At 39.2% G+C, this 15,000-nt stretch overlaps 1 protein-coding gene across 1 annotated transcript; it reads left to right on the top strand.

Moving 5' to 3' along the window:
* Positions 1 to 6,801: 6,801 nt before the first annotated feature.
* On the top strand, positions 6,802 to 8,331 carry LOC138005537 (uncharacterized). Its single transcript, XM_068851750.1, has 2 exons — positions 6,802 to 6,842; positions 7,422 to 8,331. Exons 1-2 carry the CDS (start codon positions 6,802 to 6,804, stop codon positions 8,329 to 8,331), a joined length of 951 nt encoding a protein of 316 aa, XP_068707851.1.
* The last annotated feature ends 6,669 nt before the right edge of the window (positions 8,332 to 15,000 follow it).

Genomic DNA, 15,000 nt, shown 5'->3' with positions numbered 1-15,000 from the left:
ACAAAAAATATATTGTTTCGACAGTCAATGAGGATCTGGTTGGTACCTTCATAACAATAGGTGATATCAACGATATCTTCCCTATATGACTAAGAATGCAGTTTTTCTACAAGCCATTACCCAGGTTGAATAAAGATACTTACATTGTACATTGCTTAATCAAAGGTAACTGTTCTCTTCATGCTTTTTGTAGACCCTGATGGAAACACCAGAGAAAGTACGGGAAAATAGGATTCTTGGAATAATTACAAATTATCCCAAACTTGCTCTGATGTTTGTATCAGGAGGTGGTCATTTTCCGATACCTGTGAACTAAAATTAATGTAAAGAAACATTTAGCCACGCTTGCTTAGCCTCATACACTGTAGAAAACCTGTCATCTCCTGTATTTTACATTAATAAATTTCATAAGCTATTCTAAATTTGCTGCACGTACAAAATATTATAGACTTGAACACCAACAGTGCTAGGGGAAGTAAGTCCACGGCAAAACTTCCCTCGTGTCTTTTCATGGCAGCTCAAAGTCCGGGTACAATGTGAAAAAAATTAATCTGTATTCCCTTTCATAGGTGGCGAATGGTAGTGCATGGTGCGATTGATGGGTACTCTCGTTTGGTTCTCTTTCTTCATTGTTCAAATAACAATCGTGCTGAAACAGTGCTACAGTTTTCATGAAAGCAGTCACTGAGTTTGGCTTGCCATCTCGATTGCGGACTGATAAAGGTGGTGAGAACACAGCAGCTGCTTTGTACATGCTGCAACATCCTTTGAGGGGAACTGGACGTGGGAGTGTGATAGCTGGGAGTAGCACCCACAACCAAAGAATAGAGAGGCTCTGGAGGGATGTTTATAGTGGTGTGTTGTGTTTGTATCAAACACTATTTTATCATCTTGAGGAACACGGTGTTCTTGACCCACTGAATGAGGTTGACCTGCTTGCTCTTCACACAGTTTTTTTACCCCGTATTAATCGTCACCTTGACATTTGGCAAGGAGGTTGGAACAATCATAGCATGAGAACTGCAAGAAGCCTTTCTCCTCTCCAGCAGTTTGTTAGTGGGATGCTACAATTGCGTGGTTCATGTTTGGAAGTAGCCAGGGAAATGTTTTGCAACTAGATGAGGCAAGTACATGTATGTAACAAAAAATGTTTTCATATTATTATATATATATCAAGTACAGTCCTTCATAAACTTGAGATATGCAGTTTGTGATGGAAACAGTATTTTTGAAGAAGTTTTTGTCTCTTTAATATTTCAACAGGAAGAATTTTCCTCATACGGTATTGACTGGGATGGGCCCATTGCCAGTGAATCTTGTACCTGCGATGATGTTGAACTAGTGGAAATTCCAAACATTCAAGTCAATATTAGGGAGGAGCAACAGCAGCAACTAAGTTTAGTGGTTGACCCATTAAGTGACAGTGATTGTCATGGCATTGATTTATATATTCAGGCACGCAACTTTCTGCACTCACTGACTTAGTACAAGGAATGTAAATGCAATACTCCCAATAACAGCCTTCGGGGGTGACAAACAATATAACGGGTCATAAATGTAAATCCACCCACAGAGATGCTGATTGGTTAGTAAAGAGAGAAAGTGTGTACAGTTTGTTACGTGTAATTTGAATAGTTAAAGCTAACTGAATACTGTTTTGATAAGTAAATGTGTACTGAAAACACTCATAGGAAGAGGACTGCAACAGTCAAGCTTTTAATTCACAGGGAAAGTGTAAACTGCTATAATGATAACTCCTTGGACTGAAAACAACAAAATTGTTACTTAACTTGACATCAACTTTAACTTCATCTCCATGATCTATATCTACAACACAATGGTTTTCACCAATGAAATACAGTCATTAAGACTTGGACCATACACTGTACTTCCAGTTACACCCACTCTCCTCGGTGGACTTCAAACGTGAAGTGGTTCATCTAAAACATGAAGTCGTAGTTTTTTTTTTTCAACTGTCAACAATTTGGACTTAAAAAAACAATGCAAGAAGTAAACATTCAGTGCAACTCCTCACTTTGAACACAACATAATTATTCTCCTTAAGGTATGAATAGTGCCCTTGAGAAAAAATACAACGGAAAGTAATTAGGTATGACAACGGGAATCTTTTCAGAATCTACCATATCCTACAGCTCCTGATAATAAAGAAAGATTGCAAGCTGCCTTGAACTCCTCATAGCAACCATGTGAGATTGGTAGTATCAATTTTCGAAAACAACTGTCTGCCTCAAGAAGTTTCTTTGTGGTATCTGTCTGAAAAGTAACTTCCAAGTTCTCCTGTGGGTCAAGCACTGTTGCCCAGTAATGAACATCACGAGTGAGTTACTCAGTGGGTATCCAGTGTTGTCATCTGCAAGGTTAAACCCCAAAAATGAAGCACATGAGAAATATTAGGAAAGGTAGCATTGACTTTGGGCTGAAATATAATGGGTCGGTAATTTCTTCAAATTAATTAGCCCATTGCAACCATAGTCATCACACTGATTTTTTTTTTCCTGGGGAGGCACAAATATGGTTGTGTATAATTTTCACTTTATTCAAAGACATTTATAGGTTATGTCTTGCAGGAAATTTCAGCTGAACGTCAAACATTCCCTGGTGAAAGAGTTGTGCAAAAGTAACCACACTGCAGATAGAGCACACTTTCTTTCCTTGATTTGTTTTTTTATAAGGTAGCTACAGTTGTAAGATTTAGTGTTACATAACTAGTTTTTATATACAGTGTAGCGTAACTGTTCTCTTTGATGTACCTGTCTTAATGGGTACAGGGTCTTTATCTTCATCACTTGAGTCATCATTCACAATAGTAGTTACTTGACTTGTTCCACTAAAATCCAACATATCAGGATCATATACACTACTTGTACTTGCAACTGATCCACCCCCACAATCCTGCATGTGCTGCCTCATTGTTGAAAGCTGAATCCTGATCCCACACTTGACACACATCTCTAATGGTCCAGTGTCTGAAGACTAATACAACAATAGATGACCAAATTTTAGCCAGACTGTTCTGTTCACTTAACAGTATTTAAAAATGCCTTTTCCCAAGGCACCCACACTCACACAGGTTAAAAAAAGCTTTACAGGGAATTTTGGAAACAAGCCTGAGGAGGCAGCCAAAATGACAGAATGGCACATACATGTAAGCTCTTCCACTGCATATATATATTTATAATGCTCAAAAACTTTCAAAATAGTAATAGCTACAAAAAAAAAGGCATGCATTGCGTATGTGTGGTAGTGCAGGAACACAGCACTTTATTCCATATTGTCAACTGAGCTGTGTTTTGTCTTCAAGGGAATTCAGGTTGTCTTTGTGTAATATGTATCCCTAATAGTGCACAATATTGTTTTGGTATCGTAAATGATTATAGTGCCATGGTTGATGTCTTAGGTAAATACCCCCTGAGATGGCATGTGGTTAGTAGTAAAATACTAAGCCCAGAGAGATTGAAGAACATAAAAGGGAATTGAGAAACATTGGCTCAGGGGCTGACATGTTGATCACTTCCAAGTTCAGTTACAACTTCTTTTTCACTGAAAGGTTAAGCGTGCTCTCTGAGCGTCTGACAGCTTTTTAAGATAGAAGTTCACGGAAGTTACCCCTGACCGGCGAGGCTAGTATCTGGATGGGAGACCTGAAAATATACCACTTTGTGCCAGAAACATAGGACCAATAATAATATGTTAACACTCAAAAATGGTACAGATTTTGTTAGCCTGCTTAATACAAAACAAATATTGATGCAAAAGTAAACAACTATTGATACACAGCTTTTAGGAAGAGCAGAAGGAACCTTTCAGGAAGCGTCGATCGAGAATAAAACATTTTGCCATTGACAACAAAATTTGCGACATGAACTGCAGGTATAAAAGGTTACCATCAGCAAAAAACATTTGGGAAATTTTTGCTACATTCAATTTTTCTATTGTACTTTTGGCTGCACAAGTAAATCGCAAAATACATCAGTCTGTGTCAAAATGACATTGGGTTTTTGTTTTTGTTAGTTTGATTTTTCTTTCTTTCAAGCTATAAAGTTTGACAAGAAATGTGTGAATTCAACACGAAGATCACAATCGCTCTTGCAGTTGACCATTGTTTCTGCAAAGTCAACAATTTACTCTCCTAGACGAGGTTATTTACTATCACCCTGGTAATTCCATCATTTTGGAAATAGCAGCTGCTTTATTATTCATCAGTGTCACAAATTCTTGCCGATTTTGGGCTCATTTTGTTGAAACTCAAGCACACTTCCAACAGACCTGTTTATTTTAGTGATCAGCATGCGATGCGGGCCTATTATGGCACCATGAACACTCTTACAACCTGGTGTCATAGTGTGTAGTGCACTGTACAGCGCTCTACCACGAAAAGGTTACTTTGCTATATTAAGATCCAGCTTCATAGAAAGGCTTCTGGTAAAAGTGGAGCACAAGTCCTTCTCTAAGCCTTTGTGTTGCAAGGTGATAATGAGGGGAGAACTCACCAGTGATGCATGTTCTATTTGCTCAAGGCTTAAATCGTTTTGAAGGGGTCGGACATAGATTCTAGCTGATGCCACCATTTCTTTAAGGTCTAACACGTTATGCCCTGCATTTCCTTTGGGTTGCAAGATTTCCAACTTGCTGGTTGATCTAAATTTTGTACGCATCAGCCCATAACCCCCTCCTTCCTTTAGTTTTGGGTAGCTCTCTAACAACTTTTCATGAAAGTAGTTGCACGAGGATTTCTTCTCAAATGTTATCTTCTTTTCTCCAAGTGATGCATTTAACAACTGGGTTTTGTAGCCATTACTTGGGACTTCATTATCCCTCATTCTCCCTAAGCATATAAATGTCCATGTATTGGGTAGTTTAATTCCTGTAGGCAATTTCCTTTTCTCGTGGAATTCCTGCAGGTGTGAAATTAAATAGCCTCCCTAGCTCGGCTCTGGCATTTTCTGCAATAAAAATGTGATAGAAAATCTCAGTAATATGCTCAACTAGGCAACAGATGTTCGGTTTAACATTTTAGAGTGGACTAAAGGCAGCAAATTTGTAAAGTTGCCTTAAAAACAGTGAGGGGGGGGGGGGGGATCAAAGTGCTTTGAAAAATTTTTAACCACAGATAAATGTCAACACAACATAGCCATCACACAATAGCATTAGTGAGTGACAGAGTGGTTTAAAGAGAGCTGGACTAGAAATCAGGAGGTTGTGGATTAAGTTCTGTTTAGATAACTTTAACTTGGTAGTCTCAAGTTCAGCTGCTCGTAGCAACCCTTGTAATTTGCTTTCTTGCCAGCAGGAGTTATTCGATTGGCTCATTTACAAATTTGCTTCAGCATTCTTTATGTTGGCCATGGAGAGCCCCATTTGGTGGAGTGGTCAACTATTTTTTTTGGGTTAATAACAATACATTACATGGCTATTGTTCTTGCAATTTTATTTAATCCTGTTTACCTGCAGCAGGTGTGCTTACTGCAGTCCTTTGCTGTTGACCTAAAATATCAATTTTAATTAAAAATAAGGTATTTCGGCCAAGATAACAGGACTTAAGCTTATGGTTGCTTTTGTTTTCATATAATAGGATTTTAGTTTACCTGTGTTACGAGAGTTGAGGGGCATCTGCTGCTGTTGACCTAAAATAGCAGGAAAAATACGGTGCTTAGTGTAAACAAATTACATTCAATAAAGATAATTTTCTTGAAACAATGCAATTTATTTGTTTGGTTGCCTTTTTTGATGATCAAGTATATACATAGTCTACATTCACCTGCAGTGGGTGTCGGAAGTGCTGTAGCACTGTTTGTATTCGTTGCTAGCTGCGAATCTGGATAAGCAAGAAAAGATACTTGACACCATCTTAAAATAGTAAAGGACACTCCCTAGCTTGGCCATCCAGGTCAGGAACTGTGAATTCCCTTTTATTAAACTGGTCAACAAGCATTCCAACATTAACGTCGACAAAGCGTTCGGATCACAACCGATCCACCTTTGCTATAATCCTTTGAAAAAAAAATACCTTCACGTTAACATAATTTTACACACACGCTTCCATATGAGAAATGCAGTTGAGAATGTTCTCCGCACATTCTCGCAGTGTTTCTCTTGCATTTCGACAAACCGGTGTTCCCGTCATGTTCGGTTCGACACACGGCAAAGAACGCACACAAGCGACACAAGCAAAGACATGCTTGAGGGAGGCCGCTGTTTTCTGAACCGCAGGCCTATGCTCACTTTAAAGGTGTACCTCGTCACTTTAAAGGTGTACCTCATCAATTTAAAGCAACACTGGTGACTTGAGCATGTTCCGCGTCATTGTAAATACTATTTCGTTGGACTTCACTTAAAACTCATTGTGGGTCTTCACTTCAAAGGTGTACGTCGTCACTTTAAAGGTGTACCTCCTCACTTTAAAGGTGTACGTCGTCACTTTAAAGGTGCACCTCCTCACTTTAAAGGTCCACCTCCTCACTTTAAAGGTGTACCTCCTCACTTTTAAGGCCAAGTACTTCGATTTGTCCTATTTGCCGCGCCATAAGCGAGGACCACTTTCATCAGCTCGAGGTGTCCCAAGACTTTGGCTAGATCATACAGGATATTATCCTTTCCATTCTTGTTTAAGACATGGATTCCCTTACAGCAAAGGTCAATGAAGTCTGATGGAACAAATTTCTTAAGTTCATCATAATACAGGGTAGACAAGTACTGCCAGAACATAGTTTGCATCAAAGCACTTAAAAATTTGCTGGTCATAGTTGACATGATGAGGAGAATGACTGAATATTGGAGATAATGGAGTCTGAAATTCATGAGAAGCTGCAAGGGATGAAGGTGTAATCCCAGTTGATGTTTGTGCTGCATCATTAACTGTGTTCTGTCCTAGTCCTCCTGAAAAGTAGTTGATCCCAAGATCATCCTCAGCTTCAAGTATACTTGAGATCGTCCATGTTTACTTACCGTGATGAGCGTTCATATTAGAGTTCAAAGTATGCTTTCAAGGTAATCGTGTTGTCAATCAAGTTTCGCGGCAAATTTCCCATGTGTATTCATCACGCTTTTCGGAGAATTGGAATTCTTCACTTGATCATGCGACCTAGAAACCTTCGAATTGCTTGCCTTTTATGGCTCACAATTATTTTACTGCTATGTGAAAGATCTTTGCTTTCCCATGTTTATCACCTTCATGCTTTAGAGGAAGAATTTAGGATTATGCGGAGAAACAGACGAATGTTTCTCATGATGACCCAAATCAATCAGGTCATGAATGCTCAAACGGGACGAAGAGCTTGGGTTTGGCCTTGTCCACAGAACTGGTTTCGATACCTTATAGCAAGCCCAGGGCTTAATTTTATGTGGAAGGAACATTTCAGAGTCACCTGAGAAACATTTGAATACTTGTGTGACCTTGTTAGGGTAAAGTTACAAAAACAGCACACGAGATTTAGAATTCCGATCAGCGTGGAGGAAAGAGTTGGCCTGGCACTCTGGCGGCTCGCAACAGGCAACAGCTATAGGAATTGCGGTTTACAGTTTGGATTTGGAAAGTCAACGGCGAAATTCATTTGTAGTGAATTCGAACAGGCAATTTTGGAGCTAAAAGAACACTTTATAAAATTTCCTTTAACAAATCAGGAAATTCGAGAGAAAATAGAAGAATTTGAAGAACTGTATGGAATACCACAAATAATCGGATGTCACAACGAGATAAATGCTCCACCAGAGAATCACGGAGACTATTTTAATCGAAAGCAGCATTACAGTGTCAATCTACAGGGCATAGTCGATGCAAATTTAAAGTTCATTCATGCAACTGTTGGGTATCCTGGCAGCATACACGACGCTAGAGTTCTTAGGCTAAGCGGTTTACATGACTTAGCACAAAATGAGCAAATTCTCAGTGGTCCAATACGGAATATCAATGGAACAGAAATCGGGCCTCTACTAGCTGGAGACAGTGCCTATCCACTCATGAACTGGCTCCTCAAACCCTTTGCAGATAGAGGCCGTTTGACTCCAGAGCAGAGGAAATTTAATTTAAAGTTTAGTGCACTGCAATGCGTAGTGGAAAGAACATTTGGCATGCTAAAATCATGTTGGAGAATTATGTTGAAGAAAATTGAACAAAAAACGAAAACGTTGAAAAAGACTGTAATTGCAGCTTGCGTTCTGCACAATATTTGCATTGAAAAGGGTGACCTATACGACGCAGACGAGAGCGACTCAGACGATAACCCTGCTGATGAAAACGGAGGGAGAAATGCTTTGGAAACTGGCAACAGCATCCCAGACACCCTAAAAGACTACGTATGGGAAAACCTGTGAAGAAAGTCGCAACTGGACAATTGTGTACGAATAGACGTTAACTATAAAACAAAGGTTTTGTTTCAATTGTAATTCTAATTGGAAAACTGGTTGATGAATTCTGCAAAATTTAGATTGTTATCTTTGTAATTTATGTCAAATAAAAAGAATCAGTTCCTCTGAGATTGGACTGTATGTAAAACATTAACAATGAATAAAACATATTATCCTGAATGAATCCATCATGCTACCTACTTAGACGCCAAATCTTTAAAAATGTCTTTAAATCCGGAAAGTATGGCGTTTGTCTGCTCCATTTGTTTGGTCTGCGCCTCGCAAAATATTTCAGCGGAACGTTCAAATCTCTGCCTGTCTTCGTTCATGCTGCGCTCCCACATTTCCATGAAAGCTCTTTGGAAATCAGAGGACTGACCACTAGTTCCGGGCTCATCTTGTCGCCGCCGTTTTCCCTTACGGACACTATTTTCTGGCTTGTCTACTTTTCGTTTGTCAGGATGTGCGCTTTCAGTTGGTGCCGAAACACTTCCACTTTCTGATGCGGCCTCTTCGCTCTCCGTAGTGAAGATAGAGCTTCCCTCAACTGCCATTTTACTGGAATCAACACTGTCCCGATGGCCCATTACGTCGTCAAAATAGTCGAAGTAAGGAAAGCCATCTTTGATTTGCTTGATTCCTGCTTCCCCGGTTTTCTGTGACTTTTGTTTAAGTAGCTTATACTCATGCTCCAAGTTCTGCTGCCGTTTCTTTATTTGCTGAAGGGTTCTCTGGCTTTGGGGATAGGCAGATTTATAAGAGGCATATATTTGGTTCCATATGCTTACCTTTTCTCTTTGAGAGGCACTCCGGAGCTGGCTGTATCTTGGACCCCACGCTTCTAGAAGATCATGGGTCTCGTCGTCCATCCAGTCCACAGACTTTGATCGCGCTTTCTTAGTTTTAACTTGGGCGCCTTCCTCCACTGCTTGAGCACATGAAGTGCTTGCTACCACTGGGATCGGCGATATCGTTCGGGACGAGTTACTGGAGTTGCTTGGGCTGCTGAGCTGATTGTAATCATCAATACTTATTTGTTGCTGTTCGTCGAACTGGGCCCTTCCCATTTCGGACAGCCGATAAAAAGAAGTACTGCTCGAAGGAAATGGCCAGAATTGTCTGCCAAACATCGGTTGCGCTTGCTGAGGAGAGGGTACTCTTGCAAAGCGTTGGTTTAAGGTATTGCTGTCGAACAAGACACATGGATGTTAGTTGTGACTGTGGCATGAAGAGCATTTAAACAAAACAAAACAAAAACACAGCATGGAGACTTACATAAGGTCTTTGCCTAAAAGTTGTCCTCATCCATCCCCTGGTAAGATCTATACAGATTCATTGACAGTCGTTTTTCGTCGAAGTAGAAGCAAATTTTGCGTGTTCGCGTGTTTGTGTGCTCTGAATTTCCCGCCGCACAACATGCTTGATTGACGTCCGTTTCCGGAATGTGTTTTGATAGTAGATAAGTAAGCTCGTAAGGATGGTCTGAACTAGACTTGAGAGTGTACTTCGGCTTCTTTGAAGGCAATGCATTACCATGGCCACAAAGTAGGCTACTTGAGCTGAAATTAAAGCCGTTCACATCTGAAGTAGGGCTCAAGTGTACTTAAGGTATACTTAGTCCGCTAGTATGAACCCACCTATTGATCGTATGACTGCAGCAAAGGAATAACAGATACAAATTTAGCAAGAAAAATTTTGACTTCTTTGTAAAAATAATAAGCTTATCATTGCATAAATAAATAATGTTAATACGTTTTATAGATATTTTGTAGTACGTACATGTATGTTTTTGTAAATCATTATTTTTTGCTGTAAATATTTTTTTATGAATTAGAGCTTATAGTATTTTAATTTAGTGTCCCCTATTAGTAGGGCTTACATGGCCAGCAGCTAGAAGATCTGACACTGAAATAAAGTTTATCATTATCATCATCATCATCATAACTCAAATTCATTCTAAAACTTAAGAGGTTTTCCTTCATTGAATTCCCTTCCAAGTCAACAATTGAACAATAAGAAATTGCAATGTGTTCGCTAATATCACTTAAAACCTAGTTCCTTACCTTTTCGGGTTTAAAACTAAATAAGGACTTCCGTGATTTTGGATCAATTGCTGGACATCTATTAAGTTTCTCCACAAGTTTCCCGGGAGTTGACCCGCTTGGTTTGGCCGACCTCTTCATCTGTGACGGCTTCTGTTGCCAAAACTATTAAGGGTAGACCCGGGTAGACCCTAGAAATTTAAAAGGTGAAGGGTTGATTTCTTCTCTCATCCATATCAAACAGCTCAAAGTGACCAGAATAACGATCGCCGAGCGAACAAAAATGTGTGAAATTTAGAAATATAACAACATGTCAGTCGATCCAACTACATCAACTTTGAGAGATCGTATAACATACACGAAGGTCGAACGCAGTAGTTTAAAACAGCCAAAACGACGTATACGTATCTGTTTTCATTTTCTGATTGTCGATTTTCACAAGAATCACAACACGTTGCAGTAAATAGATTTTTCTTGAGAAGTCTTCCCTCTGAAGCACACTGTTCTTTACCGCGAAGGCCATTGTTCAAATAGAGCTTACCGATTGGCTGAAATTTGTGATGCACACCGCCTGCACTCTGCAATACATAAATCGCATTTTGTGATCTACATATAGCACTGTCTTCAAAATCTAAATTCCACTTTGTGATATATAAAAAACCTTTTCCTATAAATTATGAGTCAAGGTACTTCAATATGTCATTTATAAATTACAGGACAATTGATAAATAACACAAAATATAGGGGAAAAGTACTTAAATTATATTTTTACATTTGGCGCCCCATATGACGCAGCTACACCGCCATGCTTCGTGAACTAAGGCTCTTCACAGTCGATGCTTATATTATTTTTCCTGCAGTTTTCGCCGGTTTTAATCCAAAATAAGATTGACATACATAGCTGTGGTCAGGACAGCATTGGTGGCTACTCAGTTATTCAAGTGAAGCATCTTTGGAGCCAGATATCATGAGAAAAGAGACTGTATTTAAACATAAGCTTAGTGATGAGCAACGGGATAAAGAGAAGAGGCCACGAAATTTGAGAACTTTAAGCGAAAAATGACTCAAGAGAAGCCGAGCTGAGAAAAGCTTAGAGAAATAGAGCGAGAGACAAAACACTTACAACCATTGGCTTTCAGGTCTTTCAAGTAACGTTTTTCTTCTTAAATGGGCTAGGTCACGCAATTTTGGGCAATTTCAACACGGATTGAGTGGTCATAGAATTAACTAAAATATCAACATAACTGTTCAAAACTAAAGAAGAACTCTAACAAAACACAGGGAAGCCAAGAAGGGACATGGATGGTTAAGACTGGAGAGGATTGAAATTGATTGAATTTGGATAAATTTGAAAAACGTCGGCCCACCATTTTTCAAATGTATATCAGTCTATATCAAAATGTCATTTACACAGCTGGAAGATCATTCTCAGTTGTTCTGTGGCCGTGGTTTTGCAAATGGAAGACTCATGCTCTGCCAATTTGACGTTTAAAATTAAACAAAATTACCTAAAATAGCATGACCTAGCCCCTTTAATGCATGCATTGCTGCCACACATATTTGGTAAAAAGCTGAGAAAACGAAGATGACCTGAAAACTTTTACAATTCCAAGTTAACAGAGATTGTGGCATATTTAACAATCATGCACCACGTCGCTATTCAAGCCTACAGTAGACAGAATTGGCGAGTTTTCTTAATTGTCATCACTGTCTATTTCGTCTGAGACATTTTAGCTGAACTCTCAGTGTTGTATAAATTCTTATTCGATTTCAGTAAATTTATCTGCAACGAATGTACTTGTAAGGAATGTTTGGGACAGTTTAGGTTTTTTTGGCCAGGTAAGACTTAAAAAAATACTCAGAGAGATTTGATAAGCTCGAACCTGGGACTGAGTTATAACAATTGTTTGAATGGTCTCGTTCTCAGATATAAAGTGGAATATAGAACATCAATACAACTCTTTTTTGACCTTGAACTGACAAAGTTTCCTAACAATCTGTCACAGAAGCTACAACCTCGGCCATAAATTGTTGTAACCTCTCTTGAACAGCACGTAACTCGCATCGAAGCTATTGATAACGCAGCCCTTCTCCTCCCTCCCTTCAATGTTGCGTTTACTGGTTAGTTCTAGCACTGGAACCCATAAACATCAACATTGAAAGGGGAGGAGGGGAAAAATTTCCGTCAGTGTTACAACATTTTTGACCAAGACTGTATTTGTATTTGTTTTCATATTTTCTATGTGATGTGACAACCGTGGAAAGTGTATTGTGAAATTATTGTTGCAAGATTGTAAGATATGTTAAGACGGTACATACTTGTCGCCAAATACACTTTGGGCTATAGTATGAATGGTCTTGGAGGAAACTTAAAAGATGTACAGAATTCTTTGGTGAAATACTGGATTTTGTGTGTTTTTACTGTCGTTATCAATGTGGTTGCAGAAGTAATTAAATAAAGTCACCATTAGTCAGTGATATTTTGAGAGATGATGCGTCTATGAGAAAGGAAAACTCCTATTAAAAAAGTACATCGGTAGCTGTAAAGTGTGTTTGAAAAGGTTCAAAGTCAAGTTGTATATCCAGCGGAATATAGATAAAGAAGGCGAGCAGTTAATGTTATGGCGGAAGACTGTGGTGGTTGCAGCGTGGATTAGGGGAAAGGCCTGTCGGACTGGGAACACTGAATTCCTGTCAAGTACGATTTGTGTATTTAATAACTTATAGTCAAGCCAATCTTCACAGTGTTCTTACACAGGAAGAATTTTCAAGAATTGTTTTGGACAGTTTTTCAAACGCTGATACTTGTAGTCATGTCGAAGAGGTGCAATGGGCGTGTAGCCAAGAAGAACATAGGGATGGTGGCATTCATTATCACATGGCTGTGAAGTTAAGTGCTAGACGTCGTTGGCTAAAAGTTCGCAATTATTTAGAATATAGGCATCGTGTGAAAGTAAATTTTAGTGATAAACATTGCAATTATTACTCGTGTTACACAACTGGGGTTAAGTGCTATTTCGTAATCTGAAAGTCATCCAGACTTGTCAAACTCCTCTGAACCATGTACGTCCGCAGCTAGTAGAGCTCTATCACAGCAAAGGTTAGGAGTTCATGTATGACCCCATGAAATGTCCTTACTTCTTAGCGGTATATACTTCATTGTCAGTTCCTACCACCAATCAACAGTCCCTAACGGTGATCTTCTGTCCCTAACGGTGATCTTCTGTCCCTAACAGTGATTGTCTGTCCCTATCGCTGATCATCTGAAGTTAACAGTGATTGTGTGTCCCTCTCGCTGATCATCTGAAATTAACAGGGATTGCCTGTCCTTGTCACTGATCATCTGTCCCTACTACTAATCATCTATCCCAATTGCTGATTGTTTGTCCCTATCACGGATCATCTGTCCCTAGCAGTCATTCTCTGTCCCTATTACTGATCATCTGTCCCTATCACTGATTGTCTCTCCCTATCACTGATCATCTGTCCCTAGCAGTGGTTCTCTGTCCCTATTACTGATCATCTGTCCTTATTACTGATTGTCTGTCCCTATCACTGATCATCTGTCCCTAGCAGTGATTCTACAATACAAAACAATAACTGCAATAACTTTATTTAAAGAGGGAAGCGCAATAACCTATTACAGTTTTCTAACTTACGGCCCTCAAAAAAAAAAAGAAAAAAAAAAGATAAACAAGATTAGAAAAACAAAGCTGTATATACATCTATTGATAAACACGTAATGAATAATATATAAATCCAGGAAAGGGAGAAAAATATGTACTATAAATGAACATGTATACATATATATGTAAATATGAATTAATAGACGTAAGAGTGGTTGTGGTAGAACAATGAATAGAATAGCGGCAAGTCGAGCACAGTAGATCCTCCAAGGGCTCGGCCGAGGATAGGCGTGAGAGAAACAGACTTCGTAATTTGGACTTAAGGGAGTGGGGAAGAAATTTAAATATCAGTGGAGAAGAAGAAATAGAAAACTCTTTTAAGTTGGAAGTGAGGTCATTAGACAGTTTAGTAGCACTGTAGGCCAAAGTGTGTGTCCCAGAGTTGCTACACGGGCGTGGCACCGTGGCAAATTCTGGAGGGAGGCTCTTGTAAAAGGGCCCAGAGGTTTACGCAAATCACAGAAAAATTGAAATCTGTTTCCGAGACATTTAGGAGCATTCGGATTAAGGAGTACGATGAAAAGAAGAAAACGTTGCCTGTATTTAATAAGATCAAAAACGGGGATCCAGTTTAGTTTCAAAAATAAAGAAATGGAAGACTGAGAGAGGTCGGCATCAAGGAGTAAACGCCCAGCATGCTTCTGAAGATGAAGAAGTCGTAAGAGGGAACAATTACCCCAGGCAGCACAACAATAAATAAAGTAATTGTTAACCCAAGAATTATAGAATCTTAAAGCAGAATCAAAGTTAAGATAAGGTTTCATGCAACGGAGAAGAGAAATCCTACTGCTAATGATGCAGCAGATTGTATTGATATGATGCTCCCAAGACATGTCACTGCCTATTATACTTGGCATAGTCCATTTGCTGAATAGATCTACCATCGATTTGGACATTGAGTGCCGAGC

Source organism: Montipora foliosa, chromosome 6 (genome assembly GCF_036669935.1).
Source record: "Montipora foliosa isolate CH-2021 chromosome 6, ASM3666993v2, whole genome shotgun sequence".
NCBI lineage: Eukaryota > Metazoa > Cnidaria > Anthozoa > Scleractinia > Acroporidae > Montipora > Montipora foliosa.
The sequence above is the reverse complement of the archived record's forward strand: the minus strand, read 5'-3'. Positions and strand labels throughout refer to the sequence as shown.